This window comes from Manis pentadactyla, chromosome 15, assembly GCF_030020395.1.
Source record: "Manis pentadactyla isolate mManPen7 chromosome 15, mManPen7.hap1, whole genome shotgun sequence".
Lineage (NCBI taxonomy): Eukaryota > Metazoa > Chordata > Mammalia > Pholidota > Manidae > Manis > Manis pentadactyla.
In genome coordinates this window covers 44747734-44770419 of record NC_080033.1, presented here as the reverse complement: position 1 = coordinate 44770419, position 22686 = coordinate 44747734, and the positions used below count along the sequence as shown (strand labels likewise).

Genomic DNA, 22686 nt, shown 5'->3' with positions numbered 1-22686 from the left:
ATCCAACAAAGGAGCACCAGCATATGTGAAACAAATACTAACAGAACTAAAGGGGGATATAGACTGCAATGCATTCATTCTAGGAGACTTCAACACAACACTCACCCCAAAGGATAGATCCACCGGGCAGAAAATAAGTAAGGACACTGAACACTGAACAACACAGTAGAGCAGATGGACCTAATAGACATCTATAGAACTCTACATCCAAAAGCAACAGGATATACATTCTTCTCAAGTGCACAAGGAACATCCTCCAGAATAGACCACATACTAGGCCACAAAAAGAGCCTCAGTAAACTCCAAAAGATTGAAATCCTACCAACCAACTTTTCAGACCACAAAGGCATAAAACTAGAAATAAACTGTACAAAGAAAGCAAAGAGGCTCACAAACACATGGAGGCTTAACAACATGCTCCTAAATAATCAATGGATCAATGACCAAATCAAAATGGAGATCCAGCAATATATGGAAACAAATGACAACAACAACACTAAGCCCCAACTTCTGTGGGACACAGCAAAAGCAGTCTTAAGAGGAAAGTATATAGCAATCCAAGCATATTTAAAAAAGGAAGAACAATCCCAAATGAATGGTCTAATGTCACAATTATCGAAATTGGAAAAGAAGAACAAATGAGACCTAAGGTCAGCAGAAGGAGGGACATAATAAAGATCAGAGAAGAAATAAATAAAGTTGAGAAGAATAAAACAATAGGAAAAATCAATGAAACCAAGAGCTGGTTTTTCGAGAAAATAAACAAAATTGATAAGCCTCTAGCCAGACTTATTAAGAGGAAAAGAGGGTAAAGACAAATCAACAGTATCAGAAACGAGAAAGGAAAAATCACGACGGACCCCACAGAAATACCAAGAATTATTAGAGAATACTATGAAAACCTATATGCTAACAAGCTGGGAAACCTAGGAGAAATGGACAACTTCCTAGAAAAATACAACCTTCCAAGACTGACCCAGAAAGAAACAGAAAATCTAAACAGACCAATTACCAGCAACGAAATTGAAGCGGTAATCAAAAAACTACCAAAGAACAAAACCCCCGAGCCAGATGGATTTACCTCGGAATTTTATCAGACATACAGGGAAGACATAATACCGATTCTCCTTAAAGTTTTCCAAAAAATAGAGGAGGAGGGGATACTCCCAAACTCATTCTATGAAGCTAACATCACCCTAATACCAAAACCAGGCAAAGACCCCACCAAAAAAGAAAACTACAGACCAATATCCCTGATGAACGTAGATGCAAAAATACTCAACAAAATATTAGCAAACCGAATTCAAAAATACATCAAAAGGATCGTACACCATGACCAAGTGGGATTCATCCCAGGGATGCAAGGACGGTACAATATTCGAACGTCCATGAACATCATCCACCACATCAACAAAAAGAAAGACAAAAACCACATGATCATCTCCATAGATGCTGAAAAAGCATTTGACAAAGTTCAACATCCATTCATGATAAAAACTCTCAGCAAAATGGGAATAGAGGGCAAGTACCTCAACATAATAAAGGCCATCTATGATAAATCCACAGCCAACATTATATTGAACAGCGAGAAGCTGAAGGCTTTTCCTCTGAGATCGGGAACTAGACAGGGATGCCCACTCTCCCCACTGTTATTTAACATAGTACTGGAGGTTCTAGCCACAGCAATCAGACAAAACAAAGAAATACAAGGAATCCAGATTGGTAAAGAAGAAGTTAAACTGTCAGTATTTGCAGATGACATGATACTGTACATAAAAAACCCTAAAGACTCCACCCCAAAACTACTAGAACTGTTATCGGAATACAGCAAAGTTGCAGGATACAAAATCAACACACAGAAATCTGTGGCTTTCCTATATACTAACAATGAACCAACAGAAAGAGAAATCAGGAAAACAACTCCATTCACAATTGCATCAAAAAAAATAAAATACCTAGGAATAAACCTAACCAAAGAAGTGAAAGACTTATACTCTGAAAACTACAAGTCACTCTTAAGAGAAATTAAAGGGGACACTAACAGCTGGAAACTCATCCCATGCTCGTGGCTAGGAAGAATTAATATCATTAAAATGGCCATCCTGCCCAAAGCAATATACAGATTTGATGCAATCCCTATGAAACTACCAGCAACATTCTTCAATGAACTGGAACAAATAGTTCTAAAATTCATATGGAAACACCAAAGACCCCGAATAGCCAAAGCAATCCTGAGAAAGAAGAATAAAGTAGGGGGGATCTCACTCCCCAACTTCAAGCTCTACTATAAAGCCATAGTAATCAAGACAACTTGGTACTGGCACAAGAGCAGAGCCACAGACCAATGGAACAGACTAGAGAATCCAGACATTAACCCAGACATATATGGTCAATTAATATTTGATAAAGGAGCCATGGACATACAATGGCGAAATGACAGTCTCTTCAACAGATGGTGCTGGCAAAACTGGACAGCTACATGTAGGAGAATGAAACTGGACCATTGTCTAACCCCATATACAAAAGTAAACTCAAAATGGATCAAAGACCTGAATGTAAGTCATGAAACCATTAAACTCTTGGAAGAAAACATAGGGAAAAACCTCTTAGACATAAACATGAGTGACCTCTTCTTGAACATATCTCCCCGGGCAAGAAAAACAACAGCAAAAATGAGTAAGTGGGACTATATTAAGCTGAAAAGCTTCTGTACAGCAAACGACACCACCAACAGAACAAAAAGGAACCCTACAGTATGGGAGAATATATTTGAAAATGACAGATCTGATAAACTCTTGACGTCCAGAATATATAAAGAGCTCACATGCCTCAACAAACAGAAAACAAATAACCCAATTAAAAAATGGGCAGAGGAACTGAACAGACAGTTCTCCAAAAAAGAAATACAGATGGCCAACAGGCACATGAAAAGATGCTCAACATTGCTAATTATCAGAGAAATGCAAATTAAAACTACAATGAGGTATCACCTCACACCAGTAAGGATGGCTGCCATCCAAAGACAAACAACAACAAATGTTGGCGAGGCTGTGGAGAAAGGGGAACCCTCCTACACTGCTGGTGGGAATGTAAATTAGTTCAACCATTGTGGAAAGCAGTATTGAGGTACATCAAAATGCTCAAAACAGACTTACCATTTGACCCAGGAATTGCACTCCTAGGAATTTACCCTAAGAATGCAGCAGTCAAGTATGAGAAAGACCAATGCACCCCTATGTTTATCGCAGCACTATTTACAATAGCCAAGAATTGGAAGCAACCTAAATGTCCATCGATAGATGAATGGATAAAGAAGATGTGGTACATATACACAATGAAATACTACTCAGCCATAAGAAAAGGGCAAATCCTACCATTTGCAGCAACATGGATGGAGCTGGAGGGTATTATGCTCAGTGAAACAAGCCAAGCGGAGAAAGAGAAATACCAAATGATTTCACTCATCTGTGGAATGAATATAAGAACAAAGGAAAAACTGAAGGAACAAAACAGCAGCAGAATCCCAGAACTCAAGGATGGACTAACAGGTACCAAAGGGAAAGGGACTGGGGAGGATGGGTGGGTAGGGAGGGATAAGGGGGGGGAGATAAGGGGGGTATTAAGATTAGCATGCATGGTGGGGAGGGAGAAAGGGGAGGGCTGTACAACACAGAGAAGGCAAGTAGTGATTCTACAACATTTTGCTATGCTAATGGACAGTGACTGTAAAGGGGTTTATAGGTGGGACCTGGTATAGGGGAGAGCCTAGTAAACATAATATTCATCATATAAGTGTAAATTAATGATAACAACAACAACAACAACAAAAGTCTGTTCCTGTGTGGTCACCTCCAATGAGTTCTACACAAGGGTATAAAGGGCATCTAAAAGTGTAGGCAAAGGGTCTGTTTGTGTTTATACAGAGGATCAAAGCCTGATTGGGCTACCCCAAAAATGAACTGAGATACGATATGAAAAAGAACTTCCAACATCAGCACTCTCTGGAAGACTCATGCCAGAAGATGATCATCAAAAAACCCCAACAAAGATCCACGCACTTCTACAGCTGTAGATGCAGTCATCCCACCAGTTCCTGGACTTGCCATGGGAATGAAGAAGGAGATATCTAAGCTGGCCTGTGCATACAGTAAAACAACAAATTTGACTGGATCTATACTGTTGGAACTCAACCAAGAATTAGGAGAAGTGCAAATTGTAGCACTCCAACATCTTACAACTACAGACTATTTACTGTTAAAAGAACATATGGGATGTGAACAGTCCCCAGGAATGGGTTGTTTTAATTTGTCTGATTTCTCTCAGACTGTTCAAGTTCAGTTGGACAATATGCACCATATCATAGATAAGTTTTCACTAATGCCTAAGGTGCCTAACTGGTTTTCTTGGTTTCACTGGAGATGGCTGGTAATTACAGGTATGCTTTGGTTGTGTAACTATACTCCTATTATTTTAATGTGTGTGCGCAATTTAATTAGTAGTTTAAAACCTATCCATGCTGAAGTTACTCTACAAGAAAATATGTCAAAGAAATAATCAATCTTCCCATGTTTTCTTCCGCCTGCTACTTCTATAGCTTTTCTTCTTCCTTCCTAATTATAACCCTTAAGTAGAATTCGTGCCTCATATCGAAATTACCGAGTATCATAATTCTTCCAAGTGGTAAAGATACCTCAAGACAAATGCTGGGCATAGAAGCCACAGGGCATAAATCTGCAAAGAAGTAAAAAGCTAACCTTTTCAAACAATATTGCTTCTCTCTCACTTACCAACTTCACATTTCCCTGTCTGGCCCCGGAAGATGACTGGTTAGCCAGAGACGGGTAAGATTCCTCAAGGGAGGAACAACCTAAGACAGGCACAGTCGCAGGGGGGCCATCAGGTGAGAAATTGGGGATCAACAGAGGTGAGGCTTAGAACCTCGCCCCCCCTGTTCTGAGAGAAATCTTCTGCATACGTGGATGTTTTATTGCCCTTGTCTAGCTTGGATTAACACATAGTCTACAGGCACACACCTGATCATCTACATTTGCTCTCTTACAACACTAAACTATGTTTTCTACCTTTATCTTGTATCTACCTACCACTTCAGCATTTTATTAAAAATAATAATAATAAAGAGAGAAATGTGGTATCCACATATAAATCAAGTATAAAAATCAAATGAGTATTCATATTTGAACTGTTTATAGTTCATAATGCATGAGCAAAACCGAAAGCTTCTGTGATGACTGCCCTTGTACTGTTCACCATGTAACTTATTCACTATGTAAGAATTTGTTCTCCATGTAAGAACTTGTTCGTTATGCTTCAGAAATTTGGAGACTGATGAAAATTAGGCTTGGGGTGGATTAATGATTGTGCATTGAGCATTGACTCCCCTATACAGAATTTTATTGTTGTTAGCAACCATTTGATCAATAAATATGGGAGATGCCCTCACACACACACAAAAAAAGGACACACTTCCAATGGTAAAATAAATAAGTAACCGGGATGTAATGTATAGCATAAGGAATATAGTCAGAATATTGTAACAACTTGGTATGGTGATAGCTGGTACCTAGAATTATCATGTATATAAATGTTGAATCACTGTGTTGTACACCTGAAACTAATGTAATGTAATACTGTGTCAATGACCCTTCAATAAAAATAATTATCTACAAAAAAAAAAAGAAAAAATTAAGACCTCTTCCATTTTTTTCCTCTTACTTTTTATTGTAAAATAAAACAGAGATGGAGAACCAAAATAAATAAATAAATAAACAACAAAGCTTATGAAGCAGCAGATTAGTTTATTCAGGAATATAAGAGAAATTACAATTCAAGACATGAAAACTATGGCAACTCATAAGCAAGTCTGAGGGACAAAGGAGGAGAGCATCCTTTTATAGAGGAAAAGAGGCACTTGGTTGTTCTGTTCAAAAGTTCATTGGAGAAAAGTAAGAGTTCAAATTGGAGGCAGCTCTTCGTTGGCCACAGTTGAGGGGAGCTTGCTACTGCCAGGCTGAGAGGAAATCGTTCTTCCTGCTGGGCATGTCAGCTGTGACAAGTGCTAGTGCCTGACAGCTCTCCCTTCAGGACTCCCCAGCTCCAGTTTGAATGAAGATTCCTTTATTCATTTTCAAATTTCTCCCACTTGATCAAGATCTTTCTCTGAAAGCATCACTGATCTCAGGTTTTCCATATTCAGTGGTTTTGTCCACTGGTGTCAGGAAGGACCTTTCCCAGCTGTCATGTCCCATGTCAGAAAGGACCTAGTGATTGGAAACCATGTAAGGCCACATTTGAGTAACAAGGAAAGGTAGGAGGAAGAACTCAGGATTTTCTCACTTAAAGTCTGTATCTATCTTATCAAGGTCAAGAGAAATCTTCCTGCAGCACTGAGCCAGCACCACCCTGTTATGTAGGTTGTTTCTCTAAAGATTCGATAGGCAACAGGTACAAAGCTTTAAAATTATTACACAAAACAAAATGAAGAGCAGAATAATAAATCCAGTTAGTGTATATAATTGTTCTAAACCAAGAGCCCAAACCTGAAGGTAATCAGCTAAATAAATCAAAAGACCAGGGGTCAGTTAGGTTTTCTCCTAGCCTGACATAAAAATTGTTCTAAATTCCAGAGGTTACGCCCCCAACACACACTTAGCAATGGCGTGGGAGATATAAATGATGCCGTTACTTTCCAGGCCAGTGACAGAGTGAAGGAAAGAAAGAGGACAGGGTTTTATGTTTAAAGTATGAAGTCTTGATCCAGTGTCTTGGGTAGAATGTCTCAATGTCAGCTGCTTCTCTGCCTAGTCACTTTGATTCAGAGGTCTCCAGCGTTTGTGCCGGACCAGAGCCTTTTTTAGCTGTGAGATGTATATCCATGGTTCAAGTCCCTGAAGTCCGGTTGCCATCTGGGTAGTAAGCAGGACCTAGTATAGTCCCTTTCAAGGAGGCTCAAGGACAGTTTTGTTCTTATTCATTCCAAATCAGAAGGACGGAAAAAAATTAGAAGCATTACTTTGGGGAGTCAGCCAGACATTTGAGGAAACTAGAAGAATTTAGGATCTAGTTCAGTTTACAAGTATATAACAAAACCTCACAGCACTATTTACGATAGCCAAGAAATGGAAGCAACCGAAGTGTCCATCAGTAGATGAATGGATAAAGAAGATGTGGTACATATACACAATGGAATACTATTCAGCCATAAGAAGAAAACAAATCCTACCATTTGTAACAACATGGATGGAGCTGGAGCGTATTATGCTCAGTGAAATAAGCCAGGTGGAGAAAGACAAGTATCAAATGATTTCACTCATCTGTGGAGTATAAGAACAAAGAAAAAACTGAAGAAACAAAAAAGCAGCAGACTCACAGAACCCAAGAATAGACGTTACCAAAGGGAAAGGGACTGGAGAGGATGGGTGGGGAGGGAGGGAGAATGGGGAAAAGGGGCATTAGGACTAGCACACATAATGTAGGGGTGGGGCATGGGGAAGGCAGTATTTACAGAGAAGAAAAGTAATGATTCTATAGCATCTTACTACACTGATGCAGTGACTATAATATGCGGGGGGGACTTAATAATAGGGGGTCTAGTAACCATAATGTTGTTCAAGTAATGGTGCATTAACAATACCAAAAAAAAAAACTCTTTTATAAATAAAAAAAATAAAAAAGACAGCCAATAGCAAGTATTAGGATATGGAGAAATTGAAACTCTCATACATTGCTGGTGGGATTGTAAAATGATGCAGCCACTTTGAAAAACAATTTGACATTACCCAAAATATTAAACATGGAGTTACTATGTGATCCACCAATTCTCCTCCTAAGTATATACTCAGGACAAAGGAAAATGCATGTCTAAAGAAAAATTTGTATATGACTGTGCACAGCAGCATTATTCATAGTGGTCAAGAAGTAGAAATAACCTAAATGGCTATCAACTGATGAATGGATAAACGAACTGTGGAATATCTATACAGTGGACTATTACTTGGTAATAAAAAGGAATGAAGTCCTGATCCATGCTCAACACAGAGGAACCTCGAAAGCATTATGCTAAATGAAAAAAGCCAGACACTTAAGACCACATATTTTATGATTTCATTTATATCAGATGTCCAAGATCCACAAATCCATAAAGATGGAAAGTAAATTAGTAGTTGCCAGGGCTCAGGGCATGGGGGAAATGGGAGTAACTGTTAATGGGTCTGGATTTCTTTTTGGTATGATGAAAATGTGCTTATAATTGGGTAGCAATGATGGTGGTAGGACTCTGTGGTTATACTAAAAAACACCGAATCGTACACTTCAAATGGATGGATTTTATTTGCACCTGGTCTTACATGCCAAGACCACGTAATTTGCCATCCAACTGTTGAGCTGCCAAGCTGAACACATCAAATCATTGGAGCATGTGAGGTAAATGTTAACAAGGAATCAGAGTATTCCAGTGTATATTTTAAAAATGCTTTTCTGTATTTCTCCCACCTTATCTTGCTTTATATCTGATCTCTTCATTTTCTAAATACATTTGTTTGTTTCTGAAAAAAAAAAAAGACCTCAAAGACAACAAACAGGATTAGAATCTAATACAGACAAAGGTACAAACATTATTTTTCTTTCTATAATTATCCCCATTGTTTTTTCCATAGATAATCACAGTCAAACTGATTTGTTTGCATTAAATTTGGCCTGATTATTTACATAAGTGTAGCAAGAGTACTGATTGACTATATATAAGCTCTCTTAAGACTGCTTTGCTGAAACTTCTCATAAGGAATGTCAGATTAAACTTTTTAAAGCCTCTGAACTTCATTGGCTTCTTAAAGTCAACCTGAACCCCTTAAAGCTATCTGGTAGTATCTAAGTCTCTGCATCTCTCTCTTAAATATGACAATCCAGTCAAAGTTTTGGCAGTATGTCACTATCTTTAATAGTTTCCTATCTCAAGGAGAACATATTTTCATTGAATTTATGCAAATAACTAATTATATTGCTATGAGAAAAAGTACTCAAGAGTTTCCAAGTTCCGAAGGAATCAGATAGGGAGAAAAAGATAAATATCTAATCTTGGTTCACAACAGTAGGTTTTACTAAATTGTTGAGTCATAGATAGCTTAAGAGAAGAGATTACCTCATATCTGGAAAACAAAGATTAAAGAACCAGCAGAATTTTTAACAAAAACACATAGAAATGATCATCATTCTCATCAGTTTATTCAGTCCCATATTACTAATTTTTGTTCTGTTTGAATCCAATTTTTCCATTACTTCCAGAAATTCTTACCCAGTTCAATTTTATGATCTCAAAGTTATCAGAAACCTGTTTGTCAGAGTTCTTTCATGAATCTCTTTGAAGATAAATTGCTTTTGTATGTACCCCTTTGCAAATAGCATCTGAGTAAAACAGTAACTGTAAATGACAGAAGACTTAAAATTGCCTGTTATTAAAGATCTGATGACAGTTCATCACAATGTAATTGGCAATGTAAATTTGATTATGTCTGTAACATACAATAGTTTAAGGTAAATGGAATGGTGACTATAAACATTATCCCATGACATATCAGATTTCAAGAAGCCTCATAATTTCTAGGATATTTATATTAATAGCATCACCTATACAATATAACCTAACCAAAGTTTATCATCACTTATTTGACAATGCTGCCCATGTAATTTAACATACAGAGTAAGTCTAAATGGTTTAAGGAGAGAAGAGAAAACCTTTGAGATGTTCCAGGAGCTGTCTGGAAAAACCCAAGGATAGTGGAAGGCAAAAAGCTTTATTTAGAATTTGATCTGGGGAAGTTTGTCAAAAACGGCAAAAGGTTTTGAAACACTGTGTCAAATAGGATCATACGTTAACACGAAACAATACTTACTCATTTAACCATGATGACAATAGAAGATGTTTAAGGCAAATACATGAAGTTTCATAGTTCTGAGCAGAAACTTAGCTCTTTTAATATTAAGAAGACTCAGTTTACTTAAATAATCAAAGATCTGGTAAAGAAAGCAAACAGGAAATCATTGTGATAAGTCACAGAGTCCTTGCTTTGTTTTATTTTTGTTTAAGGCAGACTGCTTTAAAAGGTAAAGAAAAACCTTTTATAATCTTTTCTCAAAAGCAGACTAATAGTCCAAAAACTATGTCCTTTCACCAGAAGAAAGAAAATTAAGGTTTATTTTTATGCAAATACACTATTGATATTAAAGCTTATTTTTAAAACCTTTCTTACAAATCTATTTAATCTCATCAAGCTTGATCACACATACCATTCTTTTCCCAAGATTCCTTTTCTGCAAACCTTCCACAACTTTCTACGTCCATTTTAGTTTGTCCCTTGTTCTTTTTCCCTTAGAAATAACCAGACTTTTTCTTTAGAACAACATCATTTTCATTTCCCTCAACAAAAATGCATCTCTGTACCTCATACCTTTTCTAACCAAAAAATCTATTCTATTTTCCTGGCACAGAGTTGTTTCCCTTATTATTTCTAGTAGCTTTCATTACAATTCTATGATTCTTTAATCAGAAATTTTAACCCTTAAAAATCTTAATTTATAGTGAAAACTAAGTAAGCAATTGTGCACTGTTTGTTGCCAGGTCAATCTTCAAAGAAGCAATCACCTCTGGGGACTGACTAATGCTGTCACAAAGTCCTTGCCTCTACCACGAGGCTCCCCCTCACTGACCTGCCACAGTGGCTAGAATGAGTGCAAATGACCATCCCGTTTTTAATTTGGGTCTCCAGAAGCTTCATTTCAGCTTAAACTATGGCCTTGGTCAAGAAGCCCTGACTTTTCGAGGACTGTCACATGCTTTATGGCTGCTGGTTGCCCAGTTCTCCCTGATGTCAATATTGGTTTGGCCTGGACAGTGGCAGGCTTGCCAAATGCACTGGGAAAGCAGTGCAAGCACGGAGAAGGCATAGCTGCCTCTTCACCACTCTACCCTGGAGACAACCCTGCTTCCCGTTGTCAACCCTCCCCCTCCATTGCCAAGAACAAATTTCATGACTCTAGTTAAATGCCAGGGAGACTGGGGCATGTGATTCCTGGCTGGGCAGTCACTTCTCAGCAACAAGTCTCCACTGGGAGTGGCCAACCATGAAGTTTGAGCCATCAGCAAGTACCTCTGCTACCTGGTCATTAACTCTCCCAAGAACCCCGGCACTCCTGTTACCAACCATCCTTCCAGGCAGCCTGAGAATCCGGCAGGGCTCAGCAGGAAAGAATTGGTGGGGGTGGAGAATATCCTGGAGGAGAGAGGCTGCAGGACCTCACCGACAGGCGAGTCAAGCATGTGCTTAGGGCACCAGCCACATCAGTTTGTCAAAAAGGTTTTGACATTGTGGCAGAGTGACATAGAGTGTGGGCTGTAACGTTACACAGCTTCTGTGCAACACTCAGCTCTTCCTCACAGTTGATCTGTGACCGTGGGCTGGGCCAGTGCCTTGACCACACTGAGCCCTGGGAGACAACAGTGTCCATTCACAGTTGCTTTGAGAACTGTGAGGTCCTGCATACAAAATATTCAGCACAGTCTTTGACATACAGTGAATTCTCAAAAAGTATTTGTTAAATGAATGTGTGAATAAATAGAAGTGGAAAACACAAATAAGTAAAACCACAACAGCATATAGCCAAGAAATGGTTATTGTAATACAAATTAGATGTATAACCTTCCAGATTTTTTCCTACACAAATAAAGATAACTAAAATGGGATATTACACACAACTAGATTCTTAAAAAATATTTCTTTATTTGAAGTGTAATTCATACACCATAAAAATTCACCTTTTAAAAGCATACAATTCGGTGGTTTTAGTGTATTTCACAAAGCGGTGTAACCATCACTACTATCTGACTCAGGACACTTTCATCAGCCCAAAAACAAACCTCATGCCCATTAACGGTCATTCCTTACTCCCCACCTTCCAGCCCCTAGCTGCCTCTAATCTACTTTCTGAACCTAACGATTTGCTTATTCATATAAATTCATTTCATATAAATAGAATCACACAGCATGTGACCTTTTGTGCCTGGCTTCTTTCATTAGCAAACTATTTTCAAGTTTCCTCCATGTTATAGCAAGTATCCATACATCATTTCTTTTTATGGCTGAATAATATTCCATTATAAGGATGGATCACATTTTATTTATACATCCATCAGATGGTGGATTGGGTGTTCCCACTTCGGGCTATTTCAAATACTGTTGCTATTTGTGTACAGGTTTTTGTATGGATATGTTTTCAATTATCTTGGGTATGTACCTAGGAGTGGACTTGCTGGGAAATACAGAAACTCTACACTGAATTTTGAGGAACTGCTAAACTGCATTCCAAAGCTGCTGGAACTATTCTATAACCTGTTTTTTTTCCCTTCACAACAGATCATGGTGGCTTTCCTTGTCAATAAATAGAGGTGCGCATCACCAGTTTGAGCGAATGCACAGTATTTCCTTAGCCAGCTGTACCGGAGTATATTTAAGGAATTCCCTATTAGCTGGACACTTAATGAATCTATGAAACAGGCCTTGAGCATTTTCCCAGTGTGCCCAGCAGGTAAAAGGACACTTTCTCAGGTGTATCCAGAGCACTTTGTATCTCTCTATTTTGCTGCTTTTGGGTTGCATTGCAATCTACCACCCCCCTCCACTTCTCACCCCCAACTGTCTTAACTACTACATGGTAAGCTTCTCAAGGAAATGGAACATGACTTGAACTCATCTTTTATCCGTAACATTTGGTTAATGTTTGGAGAATGAATGAATAAATGGAAGGATGGATGGATTATGTCCAGGGAGTTTGGAGAGATGGAGTTCCAAAGAACATTCTACCCAAAGATCCCCGCCTGGAGAGGCAGTGAGTTCCCTGACCTGAGAAATGTGCCACAGAAGGCTGAGTCACTTGGCAGGAATATTGTAAAGTTAATTTAGACTTCAGAAGGGAGATGGGAGGAAATTTAAGATGCTCCCAAACATGACAGCATAGAACTCTCTGAAAAAGGAGCCCAGGGAAGCTAAGAGATTTGTCCTCAATACCCCAGCTGAGTAGCTGTGCAGGTAAGAGCTGCTCTGAAAGTTTGCAAGCTTATTCTGAGGACCCCAGACCAGAGGCATCTGTCTGCTGGTGCCTGCCTTGGGACGCTCACAGCCCACTGGGGTTCAGAGTCCCGCAGTGAGGAAACACTTCTGTAGCAACTTGTTGAACAAGTCAGCGACTATCTAATCAGAGTTTAGTACGGGGTGGTCCGATGAAAGAGGGTGAACTCTGGGTGGGCGTGGCTTAGCGGCTCCCACAGCTAAAGCGATCTTCAGAAAGAGGAAGAGTTTTCCACTGTTCCCTGATTAGGCAAGCAGGCAGTGGGAGCGGGAGTCTGGGGCGGGAGCTTGGGGGCGGGCAGGGCGCGCAGGCGGTAGCGGCGGAGCTGGGGACGCAAGATAAAGCCCTGCGGCTGGATTCCCTGCTCCTCAGAGCAGCCGGGACACACCTGCAGGCCCGGGAGCTGCAGGCCTTCCACCATGTGGCTCTTCGCGGCGGTCCTGACCTCCCTGGCCTCCTGCGCGGCTTTGGGTGAGTCCATCGGAAATGCAAATCGTAGGGGCACGTTTGGAAGGCCTTGTGAGGGAATGAGATGGGGGAGATGCGTAGAGGGCCGAGGGGGCACAGCGCGGGTCCGCTGCAGCGCGCGCTCTCTGGTCTGGGCGCACAGAGCCGGGGCCACCGGCGCGCGGGGGCATGAAGACCCCGAGACCGCAGCTGTTCCCGCCCCGTGCAGTTGAGGACTGCGGAGAGCTCAGTTTATTTTCCCCTTGATTATTAGTCCAGATGTGGACGAACCATGGAGAGTGGCTTAGCAGAACGTTAGTACAGGTTTCCCCTGCTTCTCTACATTCGCTTTCTACTTCCCTTTGCCAAAGACCTACAGCTGTACCTGTTCTCCCTACCCAAAGAAATCCAAGGAGGATTTTCACTTCTCCATTACTGTACTAATGTAGGTCTTTCCTCAAAGCAAAGCTGTGTAATGAGAACTTTCTGAAAGTAGGGGAAACCCTTCACCTTAAACAATTTTGGCTTAGGAAAAATTTCATAGGAATGCTCTGCTCTTCATTCGATAACGTATTTCAGATGAGTATAGACTCAGGAACCAGAGTGGTAGGTGCAAATAAATCCCAGCTCGGCACTCAGGGGCTGTGCGTCCTTCAAGCAAAGTACTTTTCTGGGCCTCAGTCTCCCCCTCTCTAAAATGGGGATAACAACAGCACCTACCTTGCTGGGCTGTTTCTAAAGAGCACCTGGTATTGAGGGCAAACAAAAGGGGTTGTTTTGAAATATAGTGTAGTAATAGAAAATTTGGAGTATGATAAAGCCAGTAGATCAGGAACCAACTGCCGTTGAAAAGATGGTTTGTTACAGCTCGCCATGACGGGCCCCAAGGGGAAGCCCCTGGGTGGGTCCAGAGGTAGCAAGAGGAGAGAGGAATTGTGCAGAACAGTCTTTATTGTGGTTGTGGGGGAAAAGGAGGTGAGGCAGAATACGCAGATTAGGTCTGGCAAACTAGCCAATTTCAACAGGCCCCGGAGCATAAGCTGCCCACAGCTGTCAGGGATCTAGCCCTGGCGTGACTGGGGCAGCACAGTGGCCTAGATTGTGAGAACTGATAAAGAATGTGGTTGGGATCCTGCCTGCTGGAAGGGCAGGTTGATTGCTATCTCTGGGAACGGGCTGACTCGGGGAGGGGCAGGCCCTCTCCGGGATCAGCAGAGGCACAGAAGCCCAATGGTCAGCATACAGAAAATAAAAGACACGGTGAACACAGGGGTTCAGCAAGGGACTGCAGGAGGCATCTGTGCCATTTAGTAGATGGAGAAACTGAGATTCAGAGAAGGCAATGTACGTGCCCAAGTTCAGCTGGAAAACCATGCTCTGGCATCTGCCTATGGCTCCTGAATCCACAGCCAGTGTGCTGGCCTTCAGGGCTCTGACAGCCCAGGCCCCATCTGGATTTATCCTCTTCCTGGGGGTGTGACACCATGAGAGGCCTGGCACTGACTATAAGAGTGGATTAAGAACTGATTTAAGAGTGGATTATTCCCCTCCTGCTGGTCACCCCTTGGCAAGGCCATCCCATTTCCATCTTTAGAAAGTCCATACTGGCTGCCTCCATTTCTTCAGTTTCCTCATCTGTAAAATGGGCATATCAATGCCTACCTGGCATGGCTCTTGTGAAGATGAATTTAAATGAACTGGGGTGCGCTTCTGGCACATAGTAGGTACTAAGCACATAAACATGACATATAGCATAAGTGGGAACTGCTGCCGTTAACCGTTTTTGCTCATACCTCTTACCCAATCCACCTACTCAGGCATCCCGGCCAGTTGGGCTTCTGTCCACTTCATCTTTTTTGAAGGTTATCATTGGATATTCTTTGGGAAGACCAGATCTGGATTATTATTTTCTGTTCTGCCCACACACTTTGCGAGAGAGGCTGACCTTCTATGTCTAAAAGGGACCAATCAGGAGGATGGCAGGTTAGAAATCTTTGCCTGTGAGGAATAACTCATGCTGAAGCTATTGAGGACGCGCAGGAGAAGACTTGAGGGGTGGGCAGACCAAGTGTCTGAAGGGCGGCCTGCACACGCAAGTTCTGGGTAGTTCCCGTGGGTGGAACCAGGACTGATGTGTAGCTGCAGGGACATGAATTTCCGCTCAGTGAGGACACTGTCTGCTCCAAAAGAATGAAACAGATCAGAATCTGACCCCCAGTCTCTCTGCCCTATGGACGACCCTGCTCAGAGCACCAGGAGAATCCTCTTCAAGTGACTGACTCACTCTCCCCACACCCCAGAACTGTTCCCTGCTGCTCACTTATCCACTACAGGCAGCCTGAACCCTGAGGCTGGCATCGAGGCCCCCCAGGCATGACAGGATGATTCCCTGCTCCCCAGGGGCTCGCTCTGCATTATGTCATCTCAGAGCCTCCCCTCAGCCCCTTCTCTTCTCCTCTACCTGTATCTCCCCCTCCCCTTGCTCAGCCCTCCCCTGCTGGGTGAGGCCCAGCTTCCTGGCCACTGCCTCCATCGTGCCACCCGTCAGAGGGCCTCACTCCCTCTTCTGACTCCCGGAGAGCCTTACTGGTGGCTCTCTCAGGACACTGGCCCCTTTCTTCCTGGAAGAGGCGCCAAGTGGGTTTGTGGCCCATTTTCCCTAGAAGATTCAGAGTTTCTGAGACAAAGGGCTTCCTCTTGTTCACGCTCACACCCAGTGGGCAGCTCAGCACCAGGATCCCATGGACAGTCGTTGCCAGAGGCTCTTGAGAGGGGACACCGAGTGTCTTAGTCACTCCTAACGGTTCTCCTTGTTTGCATTTTCTTTCTACTTGATATACCTCGAGTTATACCTTCCAATTTGCTCCTCAAGGAAGCTCTGTAAGTTAGGAAGGAGAGTTCACTTCCCCTCTCTTTTACGGAAAAAGAAACTGAGGCCTAGAGAGTTTAGGTGATTAATTCAAGGTCACATGCGAAAGACCCACCTGGAACCCAGAGCAAACGCTGCATGGCTGGGGGTCCTCACTTTCTCCCCGTGTCTAGCAGGGCACCCACCCGCGCCACCTGTCGTGGACACTGCACATGGCAAAGTCCTGGGGAAATACGTCAGCTTACAAGGATCTGCACGGCCTGTGGCAGTTTTCCTGGGAATCCCTTTTGCCAAGCCCCCTCTTGGATCCTTGAGGTTTGCTCCACCGCAGCCTGCAGAGCCGTGGACCTTCGTGAAGAATGCCACCTCTTACCCTCCTATGTAAGCCGGCGGGGCAGGGCGGGGGCTTCGGCTCTTTCAGTGGGAATGTTTGTTTCCGAGAGACACAGGACGGAGCCAAGGCAGTCCTCTGGGTGGCCTACACTTCATTCTGGAATCCTCAAGATATTGTAGATCCTTAAAAAACATCCCCAAATTCTCACAGTAAGCTAGAGCCCTTTATTCAACAAATATTTATCGAGCGCCTACTATGTGCCAGGCAGTTTCTAAGTTCCTGGGATCCATTAGTGAACAGAACAAAGATCCCACCTTCATGGAGCTTGCATTCTAGAAGGGAGAAATAGATAATAAACAACATGCAAATTAGTAAGTAATGTATTATGTTAGAATATGATCAGTGCTTAGGGAAAAAAATGTTGAGCAGGTGAGGGGGATCAGAAGTCATGATTCCATTTATTCTCCTGTCTTGAACTTTGCCATAGCTGGGGAGCGGGGTAGGCCAGGAGGTGTGTGGGTGGGGAGTGCTTCAGGGTGCTGACCGGGAGAGTCCTCAGAGCCCACATGTGCCTAGCTACCTAGCTGGGAGCAGAGGAGTGGCTGCAGTGTCCCAGTCACCCTGGCCACGCAGGTCACGGGGGCCTCGCAGCCCCCTCCCCAGGGCACCTGCACGCCTCCGAGCGTTGATTCAGACTTTACTCATCTCAGCAAAGCATTACTGGGAATTTCCAGGGTTACCTCTTGTCATCTTCTTCCCTTCCCTTCTCTCCTTTCTCTTTCAAATAATGTTCACTATTTTTATTTTCTGATTGCAAATGTAATACCTACTTATGACAGAAAAAGGAGGCAGGACAGGTAAGTCAAGCTAAGAAAATGAAGCTCATACACAATTCCACCACCTAGAGAGAACTGTTGTTTATATTTTATATTCTATTTTTCCAGTCTTTTATCTGTTACATATTTCCTCCCTTAAAAATAGAATCACATAAGATTCTAAACCCAGTTCCAACTCATGGGTCTTTTCCCCTCACACCAACAAAAAGTTATTTGCTACCAGCTGGCTGCCCTGTGACTCAGCTGATGCGGACACCGTCCACCTGGAGGTAGTGTCCGCGCCCACGGGTTAGGGGCTCAGTGATGCCAGGTGCAAGGCCAAGTTGTCCGCTGTGCTTCTGACCAACGGGCTGTAAATCAGAGGTTCCCATGACCCCCTCCTTGGGTTCCATTAATTTGCTCCAGTGGCTCACAGAGCTCAGGAAACCAGTTCTAAACTGGTTCACTTAAATTACCGGTTTGTGACCAAGGATATTAAGGAATAAGAAGCAACAACCAGAGGAAGAGATATATGGGTGAGGCCCAGAGCAAAGGAGCTTCTGTCCACTTAGGGTTTGGGGCTGCACATCGGGGCATATGGAAATGGGGCGAAGACCAAAGATGTGTTTCTTACTATAAATCACAATGTCACATCACCCTATACAAATAGTTTGGAAACCTGTTTCACTCGTTTATAGCATGAACAGCATTCTATGTCCTTAAATATCACAGCCTGACATTTTAAAGCTGTATCACTTTAGGTATTGAATCATGATTTATTTACCTAGTCTCTTACTTGATTTAGTAAGTAATGTATTAAGTTACTATTACTATTTTTGGTAATATTGGTAGTGCTCTGATAAGCATCCTATAGCTAAATTTTATGCACAGTCATGAATACTTTTGGATAAGTTCCAAGAAATCACACTTTTGAGTGAAAGACTATGCACTTTTTGTTAAATGTCCCTCCAACTACACTCAGTCCATTAACATAGGAAAACCTCCATTCACCAGACTGTTGGCAGTGCTGGGGGTTACCAGAAAATATTTTTGGCTATTGGGGAGTCAAAATAATAAATATTATTACTATTATCATGATTATATATAGTTTTGCTGCTCATTCTGTTTTTATTTGAATACCAGTAATGTTTAACTCTTGTTTTTCTTCTTTGACATTTGAATTTCTTCTTTTATGAATATTATCCCCCTTGCTCTTGGGGAAAGTCCCCCCAGAATAGGATCAGGAAGTCATCTTTGCAGACTCTGAATCTGCCCCTTGACAACTGTGTCACCGAACACTGCAGAGCCTCAGTTATCTCCCCTATGTCCTGGGGGCAGGGGTGGCTGCCTTCCGCACACACTAAAAGTCAGAGATGTTGCTTATAGCTTTGGAAATATAAGGATGACATGATGGATCTTTCTGGCTTTGTGACCCTGGACAGATTCTCTAACCTCAGTTCTCTCCTATAAAATAGGGATGATAATAATAGAGCCCATGTCCTGGCATTGATCTGAGATTAAATGAGTTAGTACATAAAGAGTACTTAAAACAACGCCTGGCATGCTGGGAGGACTCCCTAAAATAGTGCCAGTTATTATCTGTGTTTTATCTTCAAGATTTGTTATTAAGGCACTAAACAGTGCTTGCCTGGGATGGGTTAATGATAGAATCTTAACCTGTCAAGGCTGCAAGACCCTTGTAAAAATCACTCCCCTCACTTAGGCCTGGTAGATTTGGGCCACAGCAGGCAAGGAATTCACCCAAGGTCACTCAGCAAATTAGTGGTTGAGGCAGACCTAGAATGCAATTCTCCCAGGGTTGCCCCACAGATGTTTCACCCCTGACCTGTTGTAGGCCCTAATGTCTGTCATTTGAGTGATTTCTCATGGCTTGTGGAAGTCTCCCCTGGGCTAGAGCATGTTTTCCTAGTGGAGGAACATGGTCACCCTCTAGCCTACCTTGGGAGCCAGCAGAGAGCTGGCAGCAGCCAGGCTGTGTGGGGAATGGGTCTTTCCCGGGTGGGTCACATATGGGGTATCCCAAGAGGTGCCAGGCCTTCTTACTCTATGTGGTCCTGGGGAACCTTAGTGAGCCCCAGGGCCCCTCACCCAGATTCCCCAGGTGGCCTCCTAGCCATCCCAGTCTCTCAAGTCTGGTGAGAGCAAGTCTATTTAGCAGCCTACACCTGCTGGCCCGAGGCCTGGCCTGTGTGCAGGAGACGGCCTGACTGAGCTCTGACTGACCCCCAGGAGTTCTGCTTTCTCCCCAGGTGCTCCCAAGACCCAGTGACCGGGCAGGTGCTCTCAGAGCTCTTTACCAACAGAAAGGAGAACATTGATCTCAAGTTTTCTGAAGACTGTCTTTACCTAAATATTTACACTCCCGCTGACTTGACGAAACAAAGCAGGCTGCCAGTAAGTGGCAAGTTCCATCACTCTGGGTCTTCTGGGGCCATTGGAAGAGGCTGAACACAGCTGGGGGGCAGGCTATCATTCCGTGGCTGTTCCCAGGCCCCGGGCTTCCTTTAGCCGCCAGATCCAGACTGCATGTGACCAACAGAAACACGTTTTTCCATGCCTCAGTTTCCCCTGGTGACAGACAGGATAGCCTCTGGGAGAGTTTGCTGTGCTTGTCTAATGCACACTGTAATGTTTCCAGGTTCATTTATGCTAATAGGAGGATAAGAATTATAACTCTTAGTTGCTAGATTAGGAATCTGCCACCCAGAGCAGCTAAAACATAATTTCCAATAAAGTTAGAGCTGCAGGGAATCTTAAGAGTTAAGACACAACCCAACCCTTCGTTTACAAATAAAGAAACTGAGGCCCAACGTGGGGAAAGTGTCAGAGGTGTTGGGACAGCCTGGGGCAATCCAAGAAGCACTTTTCCTTTGCCTTTGGCTACCTGGGATTTTACTGTAGTTTATTCCCCACTTTAACTGTCTTCTGGCAGCCTTGGTGACCCAGGGAGTCAGCAGCTCTGGAATAAAGGAGACCTGCAGGTGGGGCAGGCTTCCAGGCTCTGCACCTGCTGGAGGGTGGGGAGGGTCCACTGGAAAAAGAAGGGGGTCTCTGGAATGGAGAAGGTGCAAGTGTGTGGGGAGGGTTGGATCGACACCCAGCCATCTCCCGGCAACACACCTGGCATGATGCCCAGGATGGGGGGAGGGCCTCTGTGTACTTGTCTGGAAGCTGGCACTGCACGTGCTTGGCACAAAGATGTTGGGACAAAAGTTCACTCATTCATTCATTCCTGCATTCATTCTTCTCTTGTGTACTCAGTGCCCCCTTAGGGGGTTAGGAGAAAGGAGGGACACAAAACACTTAGCATGCAGCCCCTGCTGTCGAGGGTCTTACCATCTGGCTTCTCAGATGTCAACGAGCTTCAGCAAATCACTGCTGACCAGCCCTTGGCTCAGCCTTCACCCAGAGATGAACACGAACCCACTCCCTCTGCCTGGAAGTAGGCAAGGCCCCAGGGTGTAGGACGGACAGGGGCTCTGGGAACCGTGAGTCAGGAGAACCTCTGGTTATGGACACCAGCTCTGGAATTACAGGGTCCGGGGTTAAATCCTGGTGCTGCCTGCATTAGCTGAGCAGCTTGGCTCTCGTTCCTCAAAATGGGAACAATCACATGTGAGTATCCAGTGATGAGGACCAAGGTTTGGCTCAGTGCCTGGTGAATACACAGGGGAGGAGCTCCTGAAACCTTAGAGTTGAAGGGAAGGTCTTATGCCCACGTTAACAGTGACCCACTGGTCATGGCCATTGGCTGCCGTGAGCTGAGTGGCTCAACACGTGGACTCTGGAGCCAGACTGTGGGTTCAAACCCTGGTTGCACCACTTATTAGCTGTATGACCTCGGGCAGGTTAAGTGCATCACTTTCCTGTCTGTTTCTGGGTGAAGGCTGAGCCAAGGGCTGTTCAGTTCCTGTCTGTTAAATGGGAACAAGAGCCTCATGGATCGTTTATTTTTAAATGCTTAGGAAAATACTTGGCACATAGTTCATGTTATGAATGACTTTTTTAAACTAACAAAATTATTGCAATATTACTTTAGCCACTCTCACTTCCTTGCTCACAAGCTCTTTAAATGCAAGATCCATGTGTTATGAATTCCTGTGTCCACTCTCAACCTCAATTCTTATCACAGTACCTGGCACATAGAAGGTTCTCAGATCATATGAGTCAAATGACTGAAGACTTCTCGGAGGAGGTGGCTTTGAGGTTGGGCTCCAAGAGAAGATGACACTCGGAGCCTTGGCTGTTCCCATGATGATGTTTGCAGTGTGAGGAGCCCTGGGAAGGGGTGGCACTGGAGGCAGAGAGACTGGCAGAGGCAGGGCGATTGGCATCATGGCTTCAGCCCCAGGTGGGAGAAAGAGAGAGGTGAGCAACTGCGAGTTCCAGCTTTGCTGGGGACTGGGGGACTTCTGGAAACAGTCTCCTTGAGCCGTGGCCAACAGGTAGGCCATCAAACCAGACAACCTCATGAGGTCCCTCCCAGCTTTGCTCCCTATAACCGTTATTTGCTTCCTCCCTGTCCAGGTGATGGTGTGGATCCACGGAGGTGGTCTGATGGTGGGCGGGGCATCAACCTACGATGGGCTGGCCCTGTCTGCCCATGAAAACGTGGTGGTGGTGACCATTCAGTACCGCTTGGGCATCTGGGGATTCTTCAGGTAAGATGCTGGGCCCTCCTCACTGCACACTGGCCCCCGAAGCAGGGTGCAGGGATTCAGCTCTGTCATGCAGCCCTCAAGGGGGTCTTGCTAGGTTCCCTAGTAAGACATCCAAGTCCCTTCATAACTGGACCCCATCTACCTTCTCTTTCCCCAGCCACCCTGGCCTGCTTGCTTCTGAACTTTTGCAGATGCTCCTTCCTGTGCCTGGAATGCTTAGTCTACCTGATAAATTCCTATTCATCCTGCAAGGCGCAATCCAAATATTACCTCCTCTAAAATACTCATCTCCTTTTCACCTGTGCCATCCCAGTGGCTGCAGTTGGAGGTTGTCAGAGCATCGGATTCCAGTGGAAAGCCCTTCTGGGAGGAATGTCAGGCCCACTCATCCCATTTCTTTCTTGG

The 22686-nt window shown here is 43.5% G+C and overlaps 1 protein-coding gene across 4 annotated transcripts in view; it reads left to right on the top strand.

Annotated features, from left to right (window-relative positions):
- Positions 1-13411: 13411 nt before the first annotated feature.
- The window catches only part of LOC130681134 (liver carboxylesterase 1-like), a 34477-nt gene continuing 25202 nt past the window's right edge, over positions 13412-22686 (top strand). For 2 of the 4 annotated variants that reach the window (XM_057493399.1, XM_057493397.1), the window contains exons 1-4: positions 13412-13605; positions 16627-16831; positions 19870-20014; positions 22148-22281. In XM_057493399.1, coding sequence (XP_057349382.1) covers positions 13554-13605; positions 16627-16831; positions 19870-20014; positions 22148-22281 — 536 coding nt within the window. In that variant the 5' untranslated portion in view covers positions 13412-13553. Of the gene's footprint in view, positions 13606-16623; positions 16832-19869; positions 20015-22147; positions 22282-22686 lie in introns of all 4 variants that reach the window. The other 2 variants (XM_057493398.1, XM_057493396.1) reach the window with 1 other exon arrangement.